Here is a 25,781-nt window from a genome sequence, read left to right as displayed (position 1 = left end):
GCTGAGAAGTGGCAACTGAAGTTTAGCATTGACAAATGCAAAGTACAATCAGTCCTCGTATCACGCGTGTTTACACTACACAAATTCAATCATACACAATTTATAAATAGGGGAACAATGTTATATATAACACAAATCGAATTCGCTTATGCACGATTCATCCTTGTGTTTACAAGAAATGGCAGTCCAATGCGGAATCACCCCAACTGAACGCAACACGATAGGAATGAAGAGAAGATTCCAAAAATGTATTTTTGTTTTTTTATATCAGTGAAGAAGAAATATATTTCACCATAATAACGTAAAAACCAACACAATTCCACCTATTGGTATTATCACAAATGCAATTACATCGAATTTACTACTAGTTTATAACAGATTCCACCAGCAGAAACGCAAATTGTTTTTATTGTTTTATGGTAGTGATCTCCAGAAATATGAGTTAGTGAGGTGTTAATAGTGCATCTCTTTATGGTGTTGTTTATTCAGTTGCTACACTCGCGCAGCTTTGTTTGTGTGTATTAAGCGTGTATTAAGCGTGCCTCCTCATTTTGTAATTGGGCTTTATTTCCTAAAAATTAGTAAAATACTTAAAAGGTGTGAAAAGGAAGCATCCTGGCGAAGACACTACAGATTCAGAGAGAAAAAAGCAATGTGGATAGATTTTTTATATCAGTGAAGGGGAAACGCATTTCACCATAATAACGTAAATAACATAAAAACAGGTGGACTGAGTCAAAAATTCTTACTGAGGAAAATTTGTAGTGGCCTCATACTAGCATTTATGGCCAAAATCACACCAGCCTCCATCGTCTTCTGGCCTCCGGCCCACCAGGATTTTTCCGGTAAGGTTTATGGCCAGTCTGCCTCTGTCCTGTCCAATATGAAATTCTGAAACACTTTGAGCAAAATGAAAGAACATGTGATATTACACATGCTACAGGCCTAAATGAGGCAACGCTGAGAATTAGAAAGAATGTAGAGAAAATAAAAACTTTCATAGTAGGAACAACTCAAAGTGTAATAAAATCCATTAGATCAAGACAAAGAACTGGAAGAGGTGGAACGGCTGTCATCTGCTTGGATAGAAAATCAAACAAAGAACAAGTTGGCTTATGATAGAAGCAAAAGCATTAGCAATATTTTATTACGTAATAGTAATAAAATACGTAAGTGTTTTATTATGACTAAGAATAATCGTAATAAAATATGTGTTTTTATTACGATTATTTATTGTTTGGTAATGTTTTGGTTACAAATGTGTGTTCAATCTTGGGTGGTCAGCACCTAACCCTATTTTTTCCATAGGGCTTGTTATTTATATTGCACGAGGGTTTCTAGGAACACAACTATCGTGCTATTCGAGGACTAACTGTACTGCGTATGGGTAGTAATAACCCAAGAGAAACGTACCAACTGTGTGGTACTACACTCAGGGAAGTGGAAAGTGAAAAAGACCTAGGAGGAAATTGTGCGATCATATATGAAGTTTGCTGAGCAGTGCAGACGGGCTGCCAGGGCAGGTCATGGAGTCTTGTCAATGATATATAGGAATTTTGCTAGCATGATTATCCCATTGTACAAGGCAATGGTTAGGCCACACCTAGAGTATTGTGTACAGGTCAGGAGGCCTCATTTTGGGAAGGATGTAGAGTTGCCAGAATGAGTACAGAGAAGGGCAACAAGATTGGTGAGAAGAACAAAGGGGTGCTCTTTCCAAGAGAGGCTTAAGTTCTGCAAGTTGCAGTGCCTGGAGAGTAGGCACCTGCAAAGGTGATCTGACTGAGGTATATAAGGCCTTGAATGGGTTGAGCAAGCTGAATGCTGTAGTTAATTAAAATAATCAATTCCATGAGAAAAAATAAGAATAATTAACTACATAACTTTATACAATAAAATTTATAATGACCTGCTGAAACAGACAAAGCACACAAATGGTGATGTGCTGTTAGTGATACATGGCAAGTTAGAACAGAGCTCTTTAGTTTTCAAAATTAAAAAGCAAGTTAGGTACTTTACAATCATTCAAAATGAAGCACATTTTCAGATGCAGAGTACAGATATACAAAAATTTATAAATTTATCCTTGCAACAGTTTTTTTCTTATTTTTATTTTATGGCATGACTGGTACTTCAAATCTGTCATGTAAAAACTGTGATAAAAATAGTCCTGATACAGAAGAGGTGGAAGAAAGAACAAGAGTTTCCCAAATGAAATTACTAAATCTGGCAGGTAAGAAATTTGTACAATGTTCTGAGAAAACTGTAAACTTAAGAACTTGGGTAAAAATTTTCAGCTTACAACCGCATTAGTAGGAGTTTTGGCGCATAACCCTCAACAGAAACTACTAATTAGAATTTTTAAATCCGAATCATCAAGAACACGTGTCTTAGTCATCTCAGAGGCAGAACAACTGAATGGTAATGCCAGTGACAGAAGTATTCAGGAGATACCTAATACCAGTTGCAAAGAAAGGCACTGAACAGTGAAATTCTGTTTGCAGTATGTCTAAATAATTGCCAGTAACTGATATGTACAGAAATGCCTTACCAACTGCATATTTGAGATTACATTGGATTATATTCATATATCAAAATTTTACAATATTGCTTCATTCTCATATTTTTTTAGGAAGCCCTAAAAATAAGGTTGTGGAGGTGCTGGAACCACAAGGCCCACCCACTCACAAACAATGATTTAAGACTGCACTCACGATAAATCAACCTTTCTAGTGCTTGGTACAGAGGGAATGTTAATGTTAATTATTTGGTTTTTAAGAGCATCAGCAACTAAGGCCATATTGCTCCGGAGATATATGGTGGTCATCCCCTGACATTTCCGCATCCTCCGTATTTGGTGGTCACGGGCTCAAACCTCGGTTTAATCAAGAGGCGTGTGCTTGGTACAGAGGGAATGGATTTGTTTGTGTGCTACCCTCTAATAACACATTTGTCAATATTACATATACCAAGGATAACCAATTAATTTCCTTTTAGTCCATATTAGTAAAAATGTAACTGATCACAGTCCAGACTTTTTTTTTTTTTTTTTGGCATAAATTAATAAAATGCCGAGTGAATGTTGTGATAACATAGTTATTTCCTTTTATTACAGAACACAAAGAAAGGTGCATTTGGCATATCATATCACTGATTTTTTACCATGTCAAATCAAAGAAACTTATTAAAATATAAAACTGAAATAAAAAAAATTTATTATAATTGTTTTTTTTTTAAAGAAATGGACTGAAAGGTAAGCCCAATATGATGAATAACTTAGGTTCAGATCACTCACATCTTTTAAAAATCATTAGCCATTTGAATAAGATCTGCCAATTCATGGCCCCTTGTAATGAGTGAAAACATTTTCTCTCTCTAACTGATCGTAGTATTTTATTTATTTAAATCAAAAAATGTAATTTGTGACCTGACTGTGATGGTTAATTTGTGTATTCCAATGTGTACAGAAAGGACAGACAGGATAGGAATGGAAGAGTGGCTATGCTGTTAGTTAATGAGATTGCCTTATAATGGGGGATTTTATCTTCTGAGATATTGACTGGAACTCGTGGGTTGGCAACTTGCACACTAGCAAAGCTTTTGAGGATTTATTCGATGATTGGTTTTTCAGCAGCATGTTCAAGAGGCAACCAGAGGGAGTAATAATCTTGATCTGGTTATCAGCAGTGATTCTTCGTGCATTAAGAATCTGCAGATAATGTGAGTTGATTACAAGGGAATGGTTTTTGCTTTCGTAAAGGTGATTACAGTGGTCTTAGTTTTTAAATTCTATAAAATGGGACCAACTGATGATGTTACCAAGAGTAAATTCTAAATGGGAAGCATTCTTGAAAGCTGCTAGGCTTTTTGTCCCCAATAAGAAATACTGTTCAAGGTTTAGCCGGATATCAGATGAACTAATGAGACTCGCGTAGAGAAGAATGATTGCGATACGTATAAATTACCAGGGCCGCAAAAGACTACAGTAGATATAAGCTAGTCTGTAATCAACTCACAAAGGATGTTAGGCAAGCAGAGGCAGATTATGAAAAATCTTTGGCAAAGGATGGAAAGAGGAATAGCAAAGACTTCTTTACCTATGTAAAATCTAGAAATGGTTCACTTGATATCGATGGTTCGACTGTTGATGATCCTGGTAACGTAGCTGACAAAGTGAATGAGTATTTTGCATCTACATTGAACCATGAGGAATTCTGAAGGCAAGTGGAGGCCAGAAGCTTATCAAACTCTACCAAGGAGCTAAATGATTTTGTAATTACTGAGAGCAAAGCGTATGAGAAATTGTTGAAGTTCAACATAAGAAAGGCACCTGAAGTGGATAGGATCTATCCATTTATATTAAATGATGCAGCAAAGAAAGTAAGCAAACCCTTAGCCATAATTATGAAAGCTTCCTTGGACTCAGGAGAGGTCCCCATGGACCAGAGATGTGCAAAGGGGGGATCAAAAGGTGACTCGAGTAATTACAGACCAGTTAGTTTAACTTCTGTTCCAGGGAAAATAATGGAGTCACTGGTTAAGGAAGCGATGCAGGATCATCTGGACAAGACCAGACACAGCATGGGTTTGTGAAGGGGAAGACTTGTCTGACAAATTTGATTGGATACTATGATGTGGTCACAAAGGAACTGGATGCAAAAAATAATTTTGATATTATATATTTGGATTTTAGGAAAGCTTTTGATACTGTTGCACATGGAAGACTACTGTACAAATTGGAGCAGTATGGCATTAAGGGCAATATGCTACAATAGATAAAAGGATGGCTGAGTGGGAGAAGACAGACAGTGGTAATCAATGGATACTGCTCTACGTGGACTGAGGTTATTAGTGGTGTCCCTCTAAAAACAATAATGGGCCCAACACCGGGGTTCGGTGTTGGGCCCATTATTGTTTTTTGGTATTTATCAATGATATTGATGAAGTTATATCATGGTTAATGTCTAAGTTTGCAGTTGATATGAGGTTGGCAGGGTTGTTAATTACAATAATGATAGTATGCTACTTCAACAGGATCTAGAAAAGTTGGGCAGATGGGCTAACAGGTAGCAACTGATGTTAAATATTGACAAATGCAAAGTAGTACTGAATATGGGTAGAAGTAACCCCAGAGAAATGTACCAACTGTGTGGTGTTACACTCAGGGTAGTGGAGAATGAGACCTGGGGGTAATTGTGCAGTTGGATATGAAGTTTTCTAGCAGTGCCGGCAGGCTGCCAGATATACAGGAATTTTGCTAGTAGGAATAAGGAAGTGGTTATCCCTGTGTATAAAGCAATATTCAGGCCACACCATGAATAATGCATACAGGTCTGGAGGCCTCATTATAGGAACGATGTAGATCTGCTGGAATGAGTACAATGAAGGGTAACGAGATTGGTGAATGGAACAAAGGGTTGCTGTCACCAAGAAAGGCCTAAGTTCTATAAATTGCAGCATCTAGAGACTAGGCACCTTCGAGGTGATCTGATTGAGGTATATAAGGCCTTGAATGGTTTGAGTAGGCTCAATGCCAATGGGATTCTTCCTCCTGCTCAGATTACTCACCTGAGCAGACATAATAAATTCAAATTGAGGAAAGACAGTTATAGAATAGATGTGCGGACACACACGCACGCACGCACTTATTGTTTTCTCCGACTTCCTAATAGTACTTTCTAGTCTTGCCATTTGAATAAATATAACTGCCCATGATTAAGTAAATTACAGAGAGAAATTATTAATCCTTCAATTAATAAGAACACTTCTAAATAAAAAAACTAATACAAACTGATAAAGAAGGTACAATTTTGAAAATACTTGTCTACCTTTTTCTGGGACTTGTTCTTTCCTTCATTCAGTTCTGAATGAATTTCCTGTAAGCTCAAAAGACGATCATGCATAACTTGACCTGGAGATTTATGTGGATGTGGCATGAAAAGACTTTCCTATAATAATATATGGAAAAAAAAAAAAAAAAACAGATTGGCTTTATTATATGGCTTTATTATTTTATTATATTATATTACTTAACAATCATTTAAATATTTTTATAAATACGATTCATCACACAAAGAAATCTAAATTACTCACAAATGAGACAGAGTTCAGAGTGAAGTAACTAAAAAGGCAGTGCAAGTATGAAGGTCATTTATTCTAGATACCAGACATTCTGGTTTGTGGAGTTTTCAATTTCACAATACATATACCCTGTACTTTGTCTCTGGATAACCATGTTCACTGGAAAGCTGCAAGCAGAAACAAATTAACAGAGTATCAAATTTTGGCAGACTGAGCAGTACAATATTTTTCTGATGTTGGGGACTCTTTATGCTTTCTTTATGGATTGCTACTTAGTCTCTTGATGATATTGTTGTTACTTGTGACACAAATCATTGATAAATTTCAACATGTCCCATATTTGCACCCACCTGGTGCAAATATGGGACATGTTTAATATCCCATATTTGCATCATGGTTCTCAATTTTGCTGCTAATTCTTGTAATGATAATCTTTCACTGTAATTTCACTTTTGAATGTTTCCATGAGTTAAATATTGCCTATGTTTTGAAAGAACTGTTTCCATAAACTTCTGAAATTACTGAACTGAATGTCTCTTGACTAGTTATCTCCAGTTTGACCCACTTCTTTGTTGGAAAAAAGAATGGAAACTTCTGCTTCAACCACCAGAGATCAGTTCTTCACAAAACAATTCACTGCGTGATGATGGAACAACATATAAGAAGAACTGTGCATATATCAATGGAAGAGTGTTACCAGTCCATAAATTTCTAAATTCGCCCTTGTATATACATACAAGGGCAGTACACAGCAGGGTGCAAAAATATGCAGCACCCTGCAACTTTCAGCTAAAGCTGCGTAAAGATGAAAAAAAATCTGGATAAAAAAAAATTGGATTAAAAAAAAAAAATCTGAATTACAATTAAAAAAAAATCACAATTCAATTAATTAAATGTTTTATGATATACTTAAATACCCACCTGCTTGTAGTTTAATATAACTGTCATCATTCAAGTAATTGAGGTCCTTGAGGTTGTCACAGACATTCTATCAGATATGCTAGACAAGCTGTAATTGCTACCTGAGAGTATAAAATGCTGTGGAACTGATATTTGGGTGACACTCAAGATAAGTGAACCCAATTTCGGCGAAGTCCGGACGGTCTGTGACAGCCAAAAATCCTCTGCTTGCACCTTCACGATGGTGGGACTGTTTAGTAATCCTGTGTATAACCTCCATGCACAAGCACATGGTGGGTGACCACCCAGGTGTGAACCAATGTAAGCAGAGGTCAAGGTGTGGCACCCACACCACATGGAGGAATGCCGACCCTCTGTGTTATCAGGCAGTAGTAGTAGTAGTAGTGGCATGTGATGCACGAAAGCAAGTGTATGAGCTTATGCAGCATCATCCAAAAAAAACACACCATTTCCTCCAAATGCCTGTCCAGTTCCTCCTTAAATTTATTTAACCTATCAACTTCCACAACAACAGATGGAAGTTTGTTCCAGCAATTAACCACCCGCTGGCTAAAGGCAAATTCCCGCACATCTATTCTACATCTGTCTTTTTTTTTCATTTGAATTTATGCCCCCTTAGGTTCGTAATCTGAACAAGTGGAAGGATCCCATCAGAATTCAGCGTGCTCAACCCATTCAAGGCCTTATACACCTCAATCAGATCTCAGCGCAGGTGCCTAGTCTCCAGAAATTTGCAGAACTTGACCTTCCCTTGGTAAGAGGATCCCTTAATTCTCCTCACTAATCTTGTTGCCCTTCTCTGTATACTCTCAAGCAAATCTACATCCTTCCTAAAATGAGGCCTCCAGACCTGTACGCAGTACTCAAGGCATGGCCTGATAATTGCCTTATACAGAGGGACAATCACCTCCTTTTCCCTGCTAGCAAAATTCCTATATATCATTGACAAAACCCCATGACCTGACCTGGCAGCCTGTCTGCATTGCTCAGAAAACTTCATATCTGACTGCACAATTACTCCCAGGTCTTTTTCATTTTCTACCATCTTAAGTGTAGTACCACACAGTTGGTACGTTTCTCTGGGGTTACTTCTACCCATATGCAGTACTTTGCATTTGTCAAGGTTAAACTTCAGTTGTACTTCTTAGCCCATCTGCCCAAATTATCTAGATTCTGTTGCAGGGGCACACTGCCATTACTGTCATTAACAACCCTGTCAACCTTTGTATCATCTGCAAACTTCGACACTAAGCCTGATATACCTTCATCAATATCATTGATAAATATACAAAACAACAGTGGACCCAACACTGAACTCTGTGGGACTCCACTAATAACATTAGTCCATGAAGAGCTGCACCCATTGATTACCACCCTCTGTCTTCTCTCACTCAACCATCCTTTTATCCATTGTAACAACTTACCCTTAATACCATTTTGCTCCAATCTGTATAATTTATATGCATCCCATGCATTTTTCTTCTCTGTCACGAGTCTCATTAGTTCATTTGATAACCATTTAGGCCTAAACTTTGAACAATATTTCTTAATAGGTATGAAACTTTTAGTAGCTTCCACGATTGATTCCTTGAATGCTTCCCACTGAGAATTTGCTGTTGGTAACATCGTCAGTTGATCCCATTGTACTCACCTTTATGGAAGCAAAAACCATTTCCTTTACCTCTGATGGTAATTATATCTTTAAGTAAATCCCACATCAGTACAATGTGATCACTGCCACCTAATGGTTCATTTATCTGCAAATTCTTAATACACGAATAATCACTGCTGATAACCAGATCAAGAGTATTACCCTCTCTGGTTGCTTCTCAAACATGCTGCTGCAGAAAACAATCATCCAATAAATCCACAAAAGTCTTACTAGTGTGTGAGTGACCAACCCACAAGTTCCAGTCAATATCTGGGAAGTTAAAATCCCCCATTATAAGATATTCTGATTTACTAGCCCACTCTATTTCTCTGTACAATTGTTCACTGTACTCATTCAAGTCATTAGTCCTATAACACACTCCTACTCTTATTTTTGCTTTCGCAGTGCTTATGTCACACCAAGCTGACTCAACAGTGTACAGTTCATCTATATCAACTAGATGCACTTCTTTTGATTTTATGTTTTTCTTAATTAACAGCATAACACCTCCTCCCTTCCTATCCTGTCTATCCTTTCTGTACACATTGTACTCCCCAAATTCCAGTTCTGCATTCCTAATATCAGTGTGACACGTATCAGATATCCCAACAATATCTGCCTTTGATGTCTTGACCAACACTTGAAATTCATTAAATTTATTTACTATACTTCTAACATTGGAATACATGCAAGTATACATGTTCCTATTCTTATTATTAGTTACCCTAACATTTGAATTTATGCCCCCTTATACCCATCTGTTTCACGATGATTGCCATCAGTCCCTGAAACCCCAGCACCCCTCGCTCCTTATTCTAATAGAAGTTGTGCAAGAATCACCTTCACCTCTGCCTGTGGCTACTTTTAATCTTTTAGTCTGTGAATCTCCCCAAGCTAGCAGTTTTCCGACCCACCTAACACTGCCTCGATAGCATCAGCAAATATTCTTGCACCCTTTCTATTTAAGTGTATCCCATTCCTGTAGAAACAGTCTCTCCTGTTAACAAGCACAGACCAGGCAAAAAAAATTTTTATCCCACGAGCCTTGCACATTTCCTCCAGGACCAAATTGATTGACAAGGCTCTCATCATGTACTCCCTCCTAGCACATCTGGGCAGAATTGCAGACACTTTCAAATTTAACCCTAATTCACGACTTTTTTTTTTTTTGCAACATTGACCTGTACTTGTTAAGTAAATCTGCAGATCTACTCTTAATGTCATTGTTGCTAACATGTACAACAATATCACCTTTTGTGCCCTTAAAAGATGACATATGCTTTATGTCATCAAATTTTGCCCCTGGCAGACATACCATGGTCCTGTTCCATCTATCCTTTTCACACAATATATTCCTGTCTCCCTGACAATAGGGTCACCAACAACAATCAGAAATGCTGGCATTACAGTGTTGGACTAGCCCAGCAACAGTCCACATTTGAACCCTATTGAAAATTGCTGGTACATAATGTTGTCTAAAATTTCTCAGAAGAAGCCAACAAGTAAGATTCAGTTGCAGGAGAGCATTGTAAGAGTTTGGTACCACGAAATTGGGCAACTGTATATCCAGAAGTTGATTAACTCTATGCCAAATCGTTGCAAGGCTGTAACTGCAGCTTGAGGAGGAACAACAAAATATTGAGGACTTATTTTGCTGATTTACAAAATAACGTAAATAAAAAAAAAGGTTAACATAATAGTATTATGTTAATAATACTATTACCTTAACCTTTCAGTTTAGTTTGTACACGTAAATGCAATAAAATGTATGTTTAGTTGTCATAATTTCTCAAATTTCCATTAATTACTCATTTTACCCTTTGGCAAGATATTTATGGCAATTAGGTATGAGGTGGAGTCTTTTTATTGGATTTCATTCACAGAGAGATATATATCACATCTCACAAATGCATTTCAAACATTTTTGCAACCCACAATGCAGTGCAAAACACATTATTTGTAAAATTCAGAAGTGATGCAGTTTTTTTTGTCCGCCACTGTAGATAGCATTTGACAATATATCAATTATTGCTTTTATCTACCTCAATATATTTTACAAAGGCTATGGGATCAACGTTCCTGATCCCATAGCCTTTATACTAGAAAACCTACTTCAACAGAGACGGTATGTTATTTCTCATGGAACCTACAGGACAACTGTTCATTTGAAGAGAGGTGAACCTCAAGGTGTGGGTATTATTATATATGTTCTTTGCTGGGATTGGAACCCTTCCTAGCATCATATTCTAACTTTAGCTTATATGATGATGATTTGAAGCTCTTTGTAACTTTAAGGGACCCTCAACACACAGCAGCAATAAGCCAACAAGTAGCAGGACAAATCAAGCACTAGTTGACTACCTAGCGATGATAGGATTAGAACTTAATCACTCAAAATCCACCCACATGTCAAACACAAAGTGGTGAACGAGGAATGATATTCAATTCATTCCGAATGGGAAATGGATAAAGGGTCTTGTCTCACTCTGAGCCAGATCTTATCTGGGATGAAAAATTTCACATTCCAGAATCACTTCATGCACACTAAAAAGAAAACTTATGCTGCCTCTGGGCCATACGCTGCCAAGAACTAACTAGTTAGTTCTTGGCAGCGTATGGCCTAGAAAGTATATGGAGAGAGGCCTCATATCCATATAACTGTATGCCTCTGAGAATTTGTCCACAACACCAATTTGCAACCAGAACAAATTCCTAACCAAGGAATATTTGATCCTATCTTCAAAAAGGCCTCTAAGGTTGGGAGAGTAATACATATCCAGAATTTACAAATACACCAACCGTTTAACTATAATGGTTTAATACTGAAAATTATAAAATGTACCAAATGATACTAAGTGGATAGGCTCTCAGACGAGCCTATCCACAAACTCTCCAGCCACTTACGGTCCCAGAACCTATGCACCCGGTCAAGGATGACAGCATTCACAAGGGAGACCTAATGATGTTTCTCCCAATAATGCTCAGCAATGGCAGACTTATTGAACTCTGTGGTCTGTATAGCTCGCATGTGCTCCCCTTGTCCTGTCTCCCCCACATAACGTATGGAAGAAATATTGAGCATGCACCTGGTCAACCACGTGTGATGATGGGGTTGGTAGGATTGCACATTTATATAAGATGAGGCACATTAGCAAATTCAATACATTATTGGACGAACAGGCAAATATGTATAGGTTAATAAATCTAATTTTATTCAAAATCTGAGTGGTAAACCCTTAACCACAGAGCAAGAGGGGGGGGGGGGGTATTGGCTTTAGGACCTAAGTTGGCCTTGTTATCCCCTAAACCTCCGATCACTGAGACAGCTATGGGTATCGAGAGGGCAATTCGTAAATTGCCAGAACCCATTGCTAATCGTATCCGGGTAAAGGCCTCAGCCATCCTATGTCAGGCCAGAAAGGCTACCTCTAATCTCACACGTAATCAAATGAAAGCGTTAAAGGAACTCAAGCAGGATGAAGATATTGTAGTTCTTCCGGTGGCAGATAAGGGTAGATCCACAGTAGTATTAAACAGTGATGATTATCATAAAAAAGCCCTAGATTTATTACAGGATGATAATACATACAAGATCATCTGCAGAAATCCTCTAGCCGGTTTGTAACAACATGTTAATAAGATTTTACAGCTCTGGTTAAAAACGGGTAAGATTTCTAAAGAAAAGTACTGGTCTATGCATGCAACGGGGTGTCAGCTGCCCAGGTTTTATGGGCTGCCGAAAACACATAAAGTGGGGGTTCTTTTATTGGGAGCCCTACCTATGTTTTGTCAAAATTCCTGGTGCAGCTGATTTCTCCTATAGTGGGACGGTCCATGTTTGTTGTTAAAGACAGTGTGGATTTTGTGAACTTCGTTAAAAGTCAAAATGTAGGGGAGAATGAAATAATGGTGTCACTAGATGTGGTGTCATTATTTACTTGTATACCCATAGCCCATGGGGTGGAATGTGTAAAGGTGGCACTACAAAGAGATGATACCCTAAGTACTAGATCGCACCTAAGTGTAGAGGATATATGCTGTGGTGTAGAATTATGTCTTTCGAGTACGACTTTGCTATATAAAGGAGTGATGTACAAACAGGTTCATGGCACAGCTATGGGTTCTCCTATTAGCGCTATTGTCGCAAACCTGGCAATGGAAGAGTTAGAGAATAGGGTTTTTACAAGTTTGGAGTTCCCTATGCGCAAGTGGAAGAGATACGTGGATGACACGTTCACTTTGGTGCAAAAGGGGAGAGAAGAGGATGTAGTTAGTTTTCTCAATGATTTCTCTCCTTTTATACAGTTCACCTCAGAGGTAGAAGTGAATGGTTCCCTCCCATTCCTGGACATAATGGTGAGTAGAGAAGGCTCCAGGCTTAGTACTACAGTGTTTAGGAAGCCCATGTGTAGGAGCCAGTACACCCATTATAGGTCAGCACAGACTGCGCAGCATAAAAACAGTGTGGCCAGGGCACTTTTGGGTAGGGGTAGGACACATTGTAGTACCTCTGAGGAGAGAGAGAGAGAGAGAGAGAGAGAGAGAGAGAAATTGGGCAAGTTAGGGTGGATCTTATGAAATGCGGTTACCCCCAGAGGGTCATTGATAAATATAATAGAGGTGTGGAGCCTAATCATGGAACACCGTCCGTTCCAGTCACCACAGTTTATATTCCCTACTATCCGGGGTTGTCAGATCGAATTTCAAGAATGCTACGTGACTTTCAGGCACGCAGTGTGTAACTTCCGGGCCGGAGGTTGCACACAGTGTTGTCCCAAGTCAAAGACCCCATTCCTGGGGATTCCAGTAGTGGGGTCGTATATGAGATCAAATGCTCGGATTGTGGGGAATGTTATGTGGGGGAGACAGGATGGCGACTAAAAGACCGTCTGGGGGAGCACATGCGAGCTATACAGACCACAGAGTTCAATAAGTCCACCATTGCTGAGCATTATTGGGAGAAACATCATCAGGTCTCCCCTGTGAATGCTGTCATCCTTGACCGGGCACAAAGGTTCTGGGACCGTAAGTGGCTGGAGAGTTTGTGGATAGGCTTGTCTGAGAACAATAGTATGAATAGGGAGAGGGGTGTTCGATTTCACCCCCTACTGGAAGCCGTGGTCCTGGCAAAAGACGAGCGTTTTATATTTCCACGCTCCCGAGCCGCTTCCGGTTCTGGATCGTATGGAAGAAATACTGAGCATGCGCCTGGTCAACCACGTGTGCTGTGAGCCTGTTACTTAAGGATGTGTTGCTTAAACATCATTGTTGTTGAGAAAGGAGGTGGAAGCCTCCGAAGGCTTCAGTCAATGTTTTATCGCTTTTAATTTTATTGTATTTTAAATATTTTATTGTATATTAAAATTTTTATCGTATATTTTATTTTGTAAATCAGTTTTTTGCATATATTATTTTACAGCGTAGTATCGTTTGGTACATTTTATAATTTTCAGTATTAAACCATTATAGTTAAACGGTTAGTGTATTTGTTTTAAATTCTGGATAAATATTTGATCCTACGATGGATGAACTGCAGAGCAGGAAATTCACTCGCCATTCCTCAATCCATCTTACAAACAAACTTAAATATGACATCCTGGAAGTACATTATTCTTGCTAAGAATATATCCACCTTAGGAAAAATCTGCTGTTTGGACAAATTTATTTCCCCTCTGTTGATGAGATTATTTCAGGATGATGAACCAGAAAGACTGAACAATCAAAATGGCACTGCCCTCTCAGAATGACCCTCACAAACTTCTCAGGTCTAAAGAATGTTCCCAGGCAACACCCTAATACTCTACAGTTCTTCAACATCCTTGAAAAACTCTGGTAGCTTTGTCAATGATAGGTCTTACAGACCCAAATGCTTGAAGAAACCTATTAAGCTGCTCTAGAAGGCCTGACGAGCTCCATCCTAAGCTCTGTTAACTCCCAACAGCTCAAAAGGAGATTTTCCTCCATGAACATTGAAAAACTGTATATAGATGTATATAGACTATTTTATTATAAACTACATTTTATGTAATGTGCAACTTTTGCAATTTGCATTCCCTGCTCACCCCTCCAGACTGTGCAGGGAATGAACCAATAGGGTAATAAAGCAGATTTTAATAATAATAATAAGAAGAAGAATAATAATAAATTCAAAGTAAATTAGAGAATACAGTATTAATATTACCATGTTAATACTGTCGATACGTTAGCAATTGAAGCAATTTAGCTGATCTTCATGCATCCTATCTGCTCAATATATTTTACAAATAAAGTTGCTTACCCTAACCAGGTTTGGTTGATGTGCTATTCTTTTCTTCATTGATATTTCTGATATCTTTTCATCTGAATGCCTTTTGTCTTCAAGTTTCTTTGCCTACGAAAAAACCAACAAAAAAAAAAAAAAAACCCTATTATCTCATACAACTGGTTGGAATAACAGTTTTAAATCAGTTTATTTTGTTATTAATGTAAATACTTAAATAAATTGTCTATTTATACTCTGGGATGACAACATGGCCAGAGAAGTTCACAAGGCAGAGAAAATACAAGAAACTGCACCATAATTAACAGCCTCCATAGCTGAGTAGTAAGGAGCGGGAGTGCAGTAGCACATGGTTTTTGAATAGACCGGAGTTCAAGCCCCTGACTGCTAAATACGGTCGATCTGTCCACCTGCACTGGACCAGCATGACAGATTATGGTCCATTTTCCTCAGCATGAATTGTTGAGGAGGCTTCCATCCTGCAGTGGGTAGAAAATTTTTTTTTTTTCTTCTTTAGCAGTCATGGGCTTGAATCCCAGTCATTCAGCTATGGTGGCTTGTATTAATAATGACAGTAATATGAATATAGTTATATATTTAAGGTAGTTTAGTTTTTTTTTTTTTTTTTTTTTATGAGAAATAACTTTGATATCATCATGATCTATCCTACCAAACAGTTATTTATTCATGTAAATTACCATATCTTGCTACCCCCCAGCTCATGAAGCTCTGCTTCGATGGCCAGGTTTTTGTATAGTATTTTAGAAAACTTTTTGATGATTCTTTGTTAAAACTGGACAGAACACAATGAAAGATTTAGATGCCTTGCATTTTCTTCCATTGAAATGAAATGAAGTTAAAAATTAAAAACTTCTTAAGATTTGATTTATCCAGCTAAGCATAATATCATATGACAAAGGTAGTACTTGTGCCCATATGCTTTTCAAAGGTGGTACTTGTGCCCATATGCTCTTCAAAGGTGGTACTTGTGCCCATATCCAAATTGGAAGTTTCTCATTTTGATTTTCTTTGGCTCAGAACCTCTTAACCACATTTTTTCAAATGAATTTTTCTATCACCTTCCCAACTTTTAAACTCAATTTCCTCCAATCTAACTTTCCTGACAGTGAAGTATAGTTTCCTAGTTGTACAGATTCAGCTGATAGAATTATTGAGGCTTTTCCTATAAGTAGTGACCACATGGACTTTGATGAAAAAGCAACCCCCCCCCAAACATTTCTTAAATGGTTACAGCAGGCCCTGACAAACCTATTCAAGATTTTGCCACCACTGCCAAAGGTCAGCTGGGGGGGGGGGGGGATAAAAAAATCGAGTCTTGCATGAAAATCAAAGATATTTTTGCATTTCTTTACATACGTTATCTGTATGCTAAAACAAATCTTAATGCAACCAACTCTTCATTATGATTTACAAAACTTGCATCCCCCACAAATGTACACATTTGCACACTGAATTGTCATAATGCAAAAAATTAACTGAAACATAAAAAGCTCAATCAAAAAGTCAGAAGCTTCAACGAACAGTTTCAGATTCCTGCCCACATACTGACAGAAATTAGTTTTTAGTGAAATGACTCACCATGCAAAGGTGGTGTCATTTCACTGCCTTTGTGAAGGGAGGGGGAGTTTCTAGTTCACGATTCTTTACATTCCTGAATACGAAATTGGACATAAGTTTTATAACCATAGTGCATGTGAATAAAGCTTTGTTTAATGAAGTTAAAAACAGCATAACATTAACACAAACGAACAGCCTTTGATGATTCTTTGAATATTTATTTTTTTCTTGATCAATTAAAAGTAAGGATAAAGTTTGTTGTGTTGAAGTTGACCAAGAAACTAATTATGAAATGCTGTTCATTAAACTTTAATTTTTATGATATCTGAAGAATTGCCCTTGGTTGGGCTATTATTTTGTTGTCATGTTTGTTCAACCAATAAGATTAATTCCATCAGATAGGCTGTGATAGTTTAGCATCAATACTAAGTGCATGGCAATAAATCTCATAATTCCTTTATAAATGCACAAATTATTTTAAACTAGGCAAATTTGAGCAATTGTTTGATGCTCAATGATGATGATGGAGAAAATGGAGACCTTGTTAATAATGTGGAATGAAGAACAAACATGAATCCATTGAAGATTTTAAAGGTGGATCTACAACCACAAAATGTTTTAAGGCAAGCTATGGATCTACAACCACAAAATGTTTCAAGGCAAGCTTGAGCATTTTAAAAAAGAGCTAATCGACACAACTTCAAATTAAGTAGTACGGTATATGTGACATATCACAGAGAATCGAAGAGAGATCTTCGAAAAAAATCCTTTTCCTGTACTGTGGCAATCAATTCAGATCAGTTCAATAACAAAGAAAATTTTCAAAGAATAGTTTTACTTCTTACTTTTGAGATGGTGTAGAGAAATATTGCAAATATAATATTTCACATAAGGCACTGTTGGGTCTTGACAATGCCTGGACACCCAATTAATTAAACAAGAAGTTCAATAACACCAGAGATGAATTTCTCCAATAAAATACCAACAAGCCCTAATCCAACCTATGGCTGTGGTCCTGTAATGTATATAGATGAAAATTATAATATTGCAAGAGGAAACCTATACAATGCCACATAAGGTGCACAGCCTATTGTTAGCTAGTTCATTGCTATATAATAATTTTTAAATTAAATTATAATAAATAAAAATTTTGTTTTTAGCTAAGAAAATAGAAAGGAAGGAAATAGTGTTCCTTAGAAAAGTAATAGGGTACATAGAAATGCAACAGAATTTGGTAATAATGTGTGCTATTATAACTAACTCAGTGGTTTTCAACCTTTTTTTTAATAACGGCACCCCTAAGTAATTTATTTTATTTTGTGTGTGTGTGGGTAATATTAAAAAAATATATGTTATATGATAATTATTACAATAATATAATTATAAAAATTATATTTCATAATACAAATTATATATATACAGTATATAATAATTTTATTCTTTATATAGAGGTACTAAGTAAACATCAATTATAGATCACTACAAAATTAAAAAGATACTATACACCTTTTTATAATGAAATAAACATAAATTTTAAAAAATAATAAGTTTAAAGTAACTTAAACCCAAATTATGTAGTACTCCTGGAATGTTGTTGCGGCACCCTGGTTGAAAACCACTGCACTAACCTCTTAAATCAGGCGATAATTTAAAATTTTAAATCAAATTTAGTCCAGACCCATTCTTCATACACGAACAGCAAAACAAAAAGCTTCGAGTAGTGGAAATACCTGACTTGGAAGAGAACCACTGATAGCAGATCTCTTGTAAATCACAGCTATGATTGTGGGGATTATTGTGGCTTTTTCACCACAGGCATCTGTGGTGGTACAATGATTTTATTTCACTGCAGAGAGTGTACGGGTGCATTTTAAGTGCATTTCAGAATTTAGATGGGCTTATGAGGGCTTGAGGAACAGTGTTGATGTCCTCAAAGAAATCAAAGATGGACTAATTCAAGCAATCAGCTACCCATCAAATGTTAGAGACAAAACTCATGCAACACATGACAACGAAATCCAACAGGAAGAGTGCACTGTTCTCACAGGAGGTGGCTGATGATAGTGGCTCTGTCAGGGTAATATGCTTTGTAAAAAGCATATTACCCTGACAATAGGTAGAACAAGACAAGGGTATGACTACCTGATGCGAAAGTGTATTAACAGCTTAAATAAATTCAAGGCAGAAGTAGACAAACTTTTGGAGTGAATGGGTGGGTGATATGGGAAAGTTTTTCTTTGGCTGATGCTGTATAAGTTTGCTTTCTTACATCACATGCCTCTACTAATGCTAACATGGCAATACCAAGACATACAGATGCAAAAGAAATCTTGATTCTCTTCTTTTACACTCAATCTGAAACAGCTCGTTATCCCAGCAACTAGAGGGAATCAAAGGCTGGATGTTGTCTATTATAATACTCTTAGGATTGGATTAGCTGACAACTTGTTTTGCTTTAAGTTAGATCACAATCCCATAGCTGTAGAGACAATGTTGCTGGAGCTAATCAGTGGGGCGAAGGAAATTTTAAGGACATTCACAGAATGAGCTTTTCTGTAAAATATATCAAAGTAAACATCATCCTCAAAGAAATTTGAGAATGCAAATGGTAAGAATTAAATGCAAAGCCAGCAGAGGAAGCTCTGCAGCTACTGGGCCTAAAAAGTCACACAAATTTGCCTATGAAGGAGCATCGAGGGTCATATGGATAACTGGAAAATCCAAAAACTGGTTTAATCCACATATAAAATTTGCCTTTTGTAAAAAGCAAAAACTTTACAGAAAGTGGCAGAAGACAGGCCATTCTAATATGACCACGTTCAGTACAAAAAACAGTGCTCACTTCATAAAGCTCGAAAGACAAGCATATTAAGCAGCTGTTTTTTTCAAAGCTCAGAGAGGGAAAAAGGATTGTTGAAGATAGGATATAAAGAGTCTCATGACTGCCAAGGTCTTTAGTGAATGGTGTAAGTAGACATTTGTACAAATTCCCATGCCCAACAACCAATTAGCAACCGAATAAAACATGAAGCAAATAAATGACCTCCTTCACTGAATTGCAGGAAAGAAGAAGCCATCTCAAACTTGCTAAGGACACTTCTAACAATCATCACAATTACCAAAGAAAAATCTCACAAAAGTCATAAATTAACTTCTTAATAAAGCAACTGTTAGTCCTGATAACTTCTCTCTTTTCATGGCAAAAATCTGCAGCCCTTACATTATTGAAGTGTTGCATCACATCTTCAATGAAATTATTCAAAAAGGTACTCGCCTCTGTTTATGAAACCGCTATATAAAAGCCAGGCCCATTCCCAAAATAAAGAAACCAAAAATGCCAAAGAATACAGACCCATTGCCATAAGTTGCACCATCCTGATGATTTTTGAGAAGACCCTTCTCTCAGCCTTCACACAACACTGCTTTGGGCATCATCCCCTGCCCCCACGCTCAGTTTTATTTGGGAGATCAATAGTCACAAATCTCCTTGAGACCCTTTTCCTGATGTAGAAAGCTCTTAATAATAAGGAACAGCTTAATATTATCTTCCTTGATATATCTGCAGCTTTTGACAATATCTCAATAATGGCTCTGGAACAAATTCTATCTTACTACTTCAAAATAAAATGCAATCTCCTAAAGATTTTATGTAACATTTGGAAGAAAAGATGCATCATAATTTCCCATGACAAATTTATTGCTCATTACTCCATATTGCAGTAAGTGTCACAGGGAGGGGGTTCTCTCCCAATATTATTGCTGCAGTGCTCAAACCCCTTTCTGGCATCCCATAAAGATAACATATGTGGATGACCTGAAATTCTTCATTAGATCTAAAGATCAACAACAAGTTAAGCAAACAAATCAACAGGATAATAACACAATAAATAAATCTTGACTGTATTTGGACTAATCCCAAGCAAATCTACCCAGATGACAATTACAAAGAAAAAGAGCAGGAACAATATCTCTCTATGATGGTAAGCAGAAAAGTAGTACGAAAGGTTAAATCGCATGTTCACCCTGGCCTAAAATGAGATGACAGACTAATGTTCTCTGAGCAATTTGATTACATTAAAGCAAAAACATATGCAGTGCTCTGGGCTGCAAACAAGAGTTAATTGGCATTAGAAACCAGACCTTTTAAAAAGTATATCCTGTATGTATATTTCTCATTCCACAGTATGCATCACAAATTTGGTCCTCTACCTACCAAGCAATCTGAAAGCTTTTCTCAGCATTGAATAGGATCTCAAATCACCCATTTACTATCTCTAGAGCCACACTACTTTCCAATCTCAGTTTTCCTCACTGGAAACAGGCAATTAAACACAAGAAACATATTCACATTAGCCCAACTGCTAACAGGAATATAGACGTTCAAAGTATTGTCGGTTTATTTCACCTCATCGAAAATAGACCAGGAATGCTGATATAAGACATCCTCTTCAAATCAACTTAAAAAAACCTGGATAGCCTGGTTATGTTGAGTCCATTGTTGTTTTCTGTATTTATTAATGATATTGATGAAGGTATATCAGGTTTAATGTCTAAGTCTGCAGACGATACGAAGGTTGGCAGGGTTGTTAATGGCACTAATGATAGTATGTTACTGCAACAGGTTCTAGACAAGTTGAGCAGATGGGTTGAGAACAGGCACATGAAGTTTAACATTGACAAATGTAAAGTGCTATATATGGGTAACAGTAACCCCAGAGTAACGTATCAACTGTGTGGTACTGCATTCAGGGTGGAAGAGAATGAAAAGGACCTAGGGTAATTATGCAGTCAGATATGAAGTTTTCTAAGCAGTGTAGATAGTCTGCAAGAGTAGCTCATGGTGTCTTGTCAATTATATACAGGAATTTTTCAAGCAGGGATAAGGAGGTGATTATCCCCTTGTAGAAGGTAATGGTCAGGCCACACCTTGAGTACTGTATACAGGTGTGGAGGCCTCATTTTTTGGAAGGATGCTGCTAGAACGAGTACGGAGAAATGCAATGAGATTGGTAAATGGAACAATGGGTTGCTCTTACAAATAAAGGCTTAGTTACGCAAATTACAGTGTCTGGAGACTAGGCACCTGCAAGGTGATATAACTAAGGTGTATATGGCCTTGAACGGTTTGAGCACGCTCAATACCAATGGGATTCTTCCTCTTGCCCAGATTAATCGCCTGAGAGGACATAAATTCTAATTGAGGAAAGAAGCTATAGAATAGATATGAAAAAATTTGCGTTTAGCCAGCAGGTGGTTGATTTCAGGAACAAACTTCCATCTGTCATTATAGAAGTGGACAACTTAAATAAATTCAAGGCAGAACTAGATAAACATTTGGGGTGAATGGATGGGTGAAATGGGAAGGTTTTTTTTTTTTTTTTTTTTGGTTGATGCTGTATAAGCTTGCTTTCTTTCTTTCATCATATGCCTCTACTAATGCTAACTCTTTAATCAACTAAGGAACAATTGCATGTATATTTACGTATACACCAATGCTAGGAGTTTGGTAAATAAATCTCATGAATTTGAGGTATTGCTCAGAATATCAAAGGCAGATATTGTTGGGATATCACAGATGTGGTGTCACACAGATATAAGGAATGCAGAACTGGAATTTGGGGAGTACAATGTGTATAGAAAGGATAGACAGGATAGGAAGGGAGGAGGAGTTATGCTATTAGTTAAGAAACACATAAAATCCAAGGAAGTGAAGCCAGTCGACATTGCTGGACAGTGCAGTGCCGAATCAGTTTGGTGTGACATAAGCATTGGGAGATCAAAATTGAGAGTAGGAGTGTGTTATAGGCATAATGACTCTGATGAGTATAATAAGAAACTATACAGGGAAATAGAGTGGGCCAGTAAATAAGAGAGTCTTATAATGGGGGATTTTAATTTCCCAGATATTGACTGGAATTTATGGGTTGGTCACTCACACACTAGCAAGGTTTTGTGGATTTATCGGATGATTGTTTTCTATATCAGCATGTTTGGGGGGGCACCTAGAGGGAGCAATACTCTTGATCTGATTATCAGTAGTGATTCTTCATACATTAAGAATCTGCAGATAAAGAAACCACTAGGTGGCAGTGATCACAGTGCGCTGAAGTGGGATTTTCTCCAAGAGGTAATTACCATCAGGGGTAAAGGAAAGGGTTTTTGCTTTCGTAAAGGCAACTACAGTGGTCTGAGACAGTATTTAAATTTTATACAGTGGGACCAACTGATGATGTTACCAACAGCAAATTCAAAATGGGAAGTATTTAAAGAATTTATCTTGGAAGCTACTCGGCTTTACATACCAATTGAGAAATATTGTTCAAGGTTTAGGCAAAATGGATGTCAGATGAAATAATGAGATATATGGCAGAGAAGAAAAATGCATGGAATACATGGAAGCCTATGATAGATATAAGCTGGTCTGTAACCAAGTCAGAAAGGAGATTAGGCAGGCAAAGGCAGATTATAAGAAATCTTTGGCATAGGATGCAAAGAAAAACAGCAAAGAGTTCTTTACCTATATAAACTCTAGAAGGAAAGGGATGAATCAGATTGGTCCACTGGATATTGATGGCTCAACTGGTGATGATCTTGCTCAGGTGGCTAACAAACTAAATGGGTATTTTGCATTTACATTCACACATGAGGAGTTATTCAGGGAGGGGAATGCCAGAGGTGAATTAAACACTGGCAGTCAGCTAGATGATTTTGTAATAACTGAGAGGAAAGTGGAGGGGAAATTGTTGAAGATAAAAATAAAAAAGGCACCCGGGGTGGATGGCATCTATCCAGTTATATTAAAGGAGACAGCAAAGGAAGTAAGCAAACCCTTAGCCATAATTATGAGAGCATCCTTGGACTCGGGGGAAAGTTTCCATGGACTGGAGATGTGCAAATGTCACCCCAATTCACAAAGGAGGATCAAAGGGCGACACAAGAAATTATAGACCTGTTAGTTTAACTACTGTTCCAGGAAAATTAATGGAGGCAGTGGTTAAAGAAGCACTGCAGGATCATCTAGACAAGACTTCAGTTATAGCGCAGACACGGCATGGTTTTGTTAAAGGGAAAGTCCTGCCTGACCAATTTGATTGGATACTATGATGTGGTCACAAAGGAACCGGATGAAGGGAATAACTTTATTATCATATATTTGGATCTTAGAGAGGTTTTTGATACTTCTGCACATGGAAGACTGCTGAACAAATTGGAGCAGTGTGGCATTGGATGCAAATTGCTGCTATGGATAGAGGGATGGTTGAGTGGGAGAAGACAGAGAGTGGTAATCAATGGGCACTGCTCATCGCGGACTAATGTTATTAGTGGAGTCCCTCAGGTTTCAGTGTTGGGTACATTGTTGTTTTCTGTATTTATAAACGATACTGATGTTGGTATATTAAGCTTAATGTCCAAGTTTGCAGGCGATACGAAGGTTAGCAGCTTTGTTAAAGACACTAATGACAGTACGCTGCTGCAACAGGATCTCGGAAAGTTGAGCAGATGGGCTGAGAGGTGGCAAATGAAGTTTAACATTAACAAATGTAAAGTACTACATATGGGAAGCAGTAATCCCAGAGTAATGTATCAACTCTGTGGTACTACATTGACAGTGGTAGAGAACGAAAAGGACCTTTGGGGTAATTGTGCAGGCAGATATGAATTTTTTTGAGCAGTGCAGATGGTCTGCAAGAGTAGCTCATGGTGTCTTGTCAATGATATACAGGAATTTTTCTAGCAGGGATAAGGAGGTTATTATCCCCTTGTATAAGGGAATGGTTAGGCCACACCTTGAATACTGTATACAGGTCTGGAGGCCTCATTAAGTACAATGTAGAGCTGTTGGAACAAGTACAGAGAAGGGCAACAAGATTAGTGAATGGAACAAAGGGTTGCTCTTATGAAGAAAGGCTTAAGTTTTACAAATTACAGTGTCTGTGATCTTACTGAGGTGTATAAAGCCTTGAATGGTTTGAGCATGCTCAATGCTGATGGGATTCTTCCTCTTGCTCAGAATAATCACCTGAGAGGTCATAAATTCAAATTGAGGAAAGACAGATGTGCAGAAGTTTTCCTTTAGCCAGCAGGTAGTTGGTTGGTGGAACAGACTTCCATCCTTTGTTGTGGAAGTTGATAGCCTAAATAAATTTAAGGCAGAGCTGGATAGGTATTTGGAAAGAATGGAGGGGTGAAATGGGAACGGTTTTTTTTTGGCTGATGCTGCATAAGCTTGCTTTCTTGCATCATATGCCTCTAGCAATGCTAATGCTAAGAATTGAACCGGAAAAAAGCTCTGCAATGACAACGCCGACAGGTTGTGGATCTTTGCAAACTTTTATTGTCTTGTGCAACTATACAGCACAAGACAAAACTGCATTTAATTTGGCACCCTTTTTAACTATATCATCTCATTATTCTAAATATCAACCTTAGATGTCAAAATATGAAATTTTATGAAAATCAATTATTCATGTATGTCAATATTTACAACCTTTCAGGGTGAACGCCCCATGGGCTACGCAACCTTTTGCTCTTGGGGTCTGCTACACCTCATTGAATGCAACCCACACCCTTCTAGCCAATGACTTTCCCAGTGTTGTCTCCTCAATGGAGAAATAAATTGATGATAATAATAATTCATCAATATTACGTGGCGTAAGCAAATGAAGAACTTATAGGAAAAGCACACTATTTTAGTTCTAACTGATGTATCTAAGATCTTGGTAAACTGCCTGTGAAATGAAATATACTCCACTTGATGATCCTCTTGGGCGTTCAGATAGAAGGATGATGGAAAAATTCTAAACAATATTAAAGCCAAGAAATCTCGAGGTCTTCAAGGAATTTCTTAACTTGCTCTAAAAACTTGTGCTCTGAGCTTTCTCCAGTTCAGGTTTTTTTTTATTTTATAACTTTACTTTCTTATTCCATTCCTACTTTACCTCCCGCTTGGAAATTTGCTCATATTCAGCTGATTCCTAAAAAAGGGTAACAAATCCTTCCCTTCCAATTATCTCAACTTTCCATTTGATCACGATTGCCAATACGGATTTTGTCAGTATCAATCCACTGATTACATACTGGCTTATTTTACTCATCTTTGGATGTAAATCTGGTGAAACTCAAGCAGAGTGCTGAGGGCCATTGTTTTTGAAATTTCTAAGGATTTTGATTGTGTTTGGTAGAAAGGTCTTCTAAATAATGAACCATTTTTTGTCTTTCTGACCTTTTTTTTAAAATAGATGGATCTATCTTCTAACTTCCCCATTTATGCTGGCATTCCCCAATGTTAAG

The 25,781-nt window shown here is 37.5% G+C and overlaps 1 protein-coding gene across 1 annotated transcript in view; it reads right to left on the bottom strand.

Annotated features, from left to right (window-relative positions):
- The window catches only part of LOC150077613 (uncharacterized), a 278,408-nt gene that overhangs the window by 189,037 nt on the left and 63,590 nt on the right, over nucleotides 1–25,781 (bottom strand). The window contains exons 4-5 of the mRNA XM_090385960.1: nucleotides 14,931–15,023; nucleotides 5,829–5,948 (exon numbers count right to left, since the gene is read on the bottom strand). Of these exons, the coding sequence (XP_090242086.1) occupies nucleotides 5,829–5,948; nucleotides 14,931–15,023 (213 nt within the window). The remainder of the gene's footprint in view (nucleotides 1–5,828; nucleotides 5,949–14,930; nucleotides 15,024–25,781) is intronic.

Source organism: Mastigoproctus giganteus, chromosome 12 (assembly GCF_048544385.1).
Source record: "Mastigoproctus giganteus isolate SK-2022 chromosome 12, ASM4854438v1, whole genome shotgun sequence".
Classification (NCBI taxonomy): domain Eukaryota; kingdom Metazoa; phylum Arthropoda; class Arachnida; order Uropygi; family Thelyphonidae; genus Mastigoproctus; species Mastigoproctus giganteus.
Note: the sequence above shows the minus strand (reverse complement) of the source record. Positions and strands in the feature narration are given on the sequence as shown.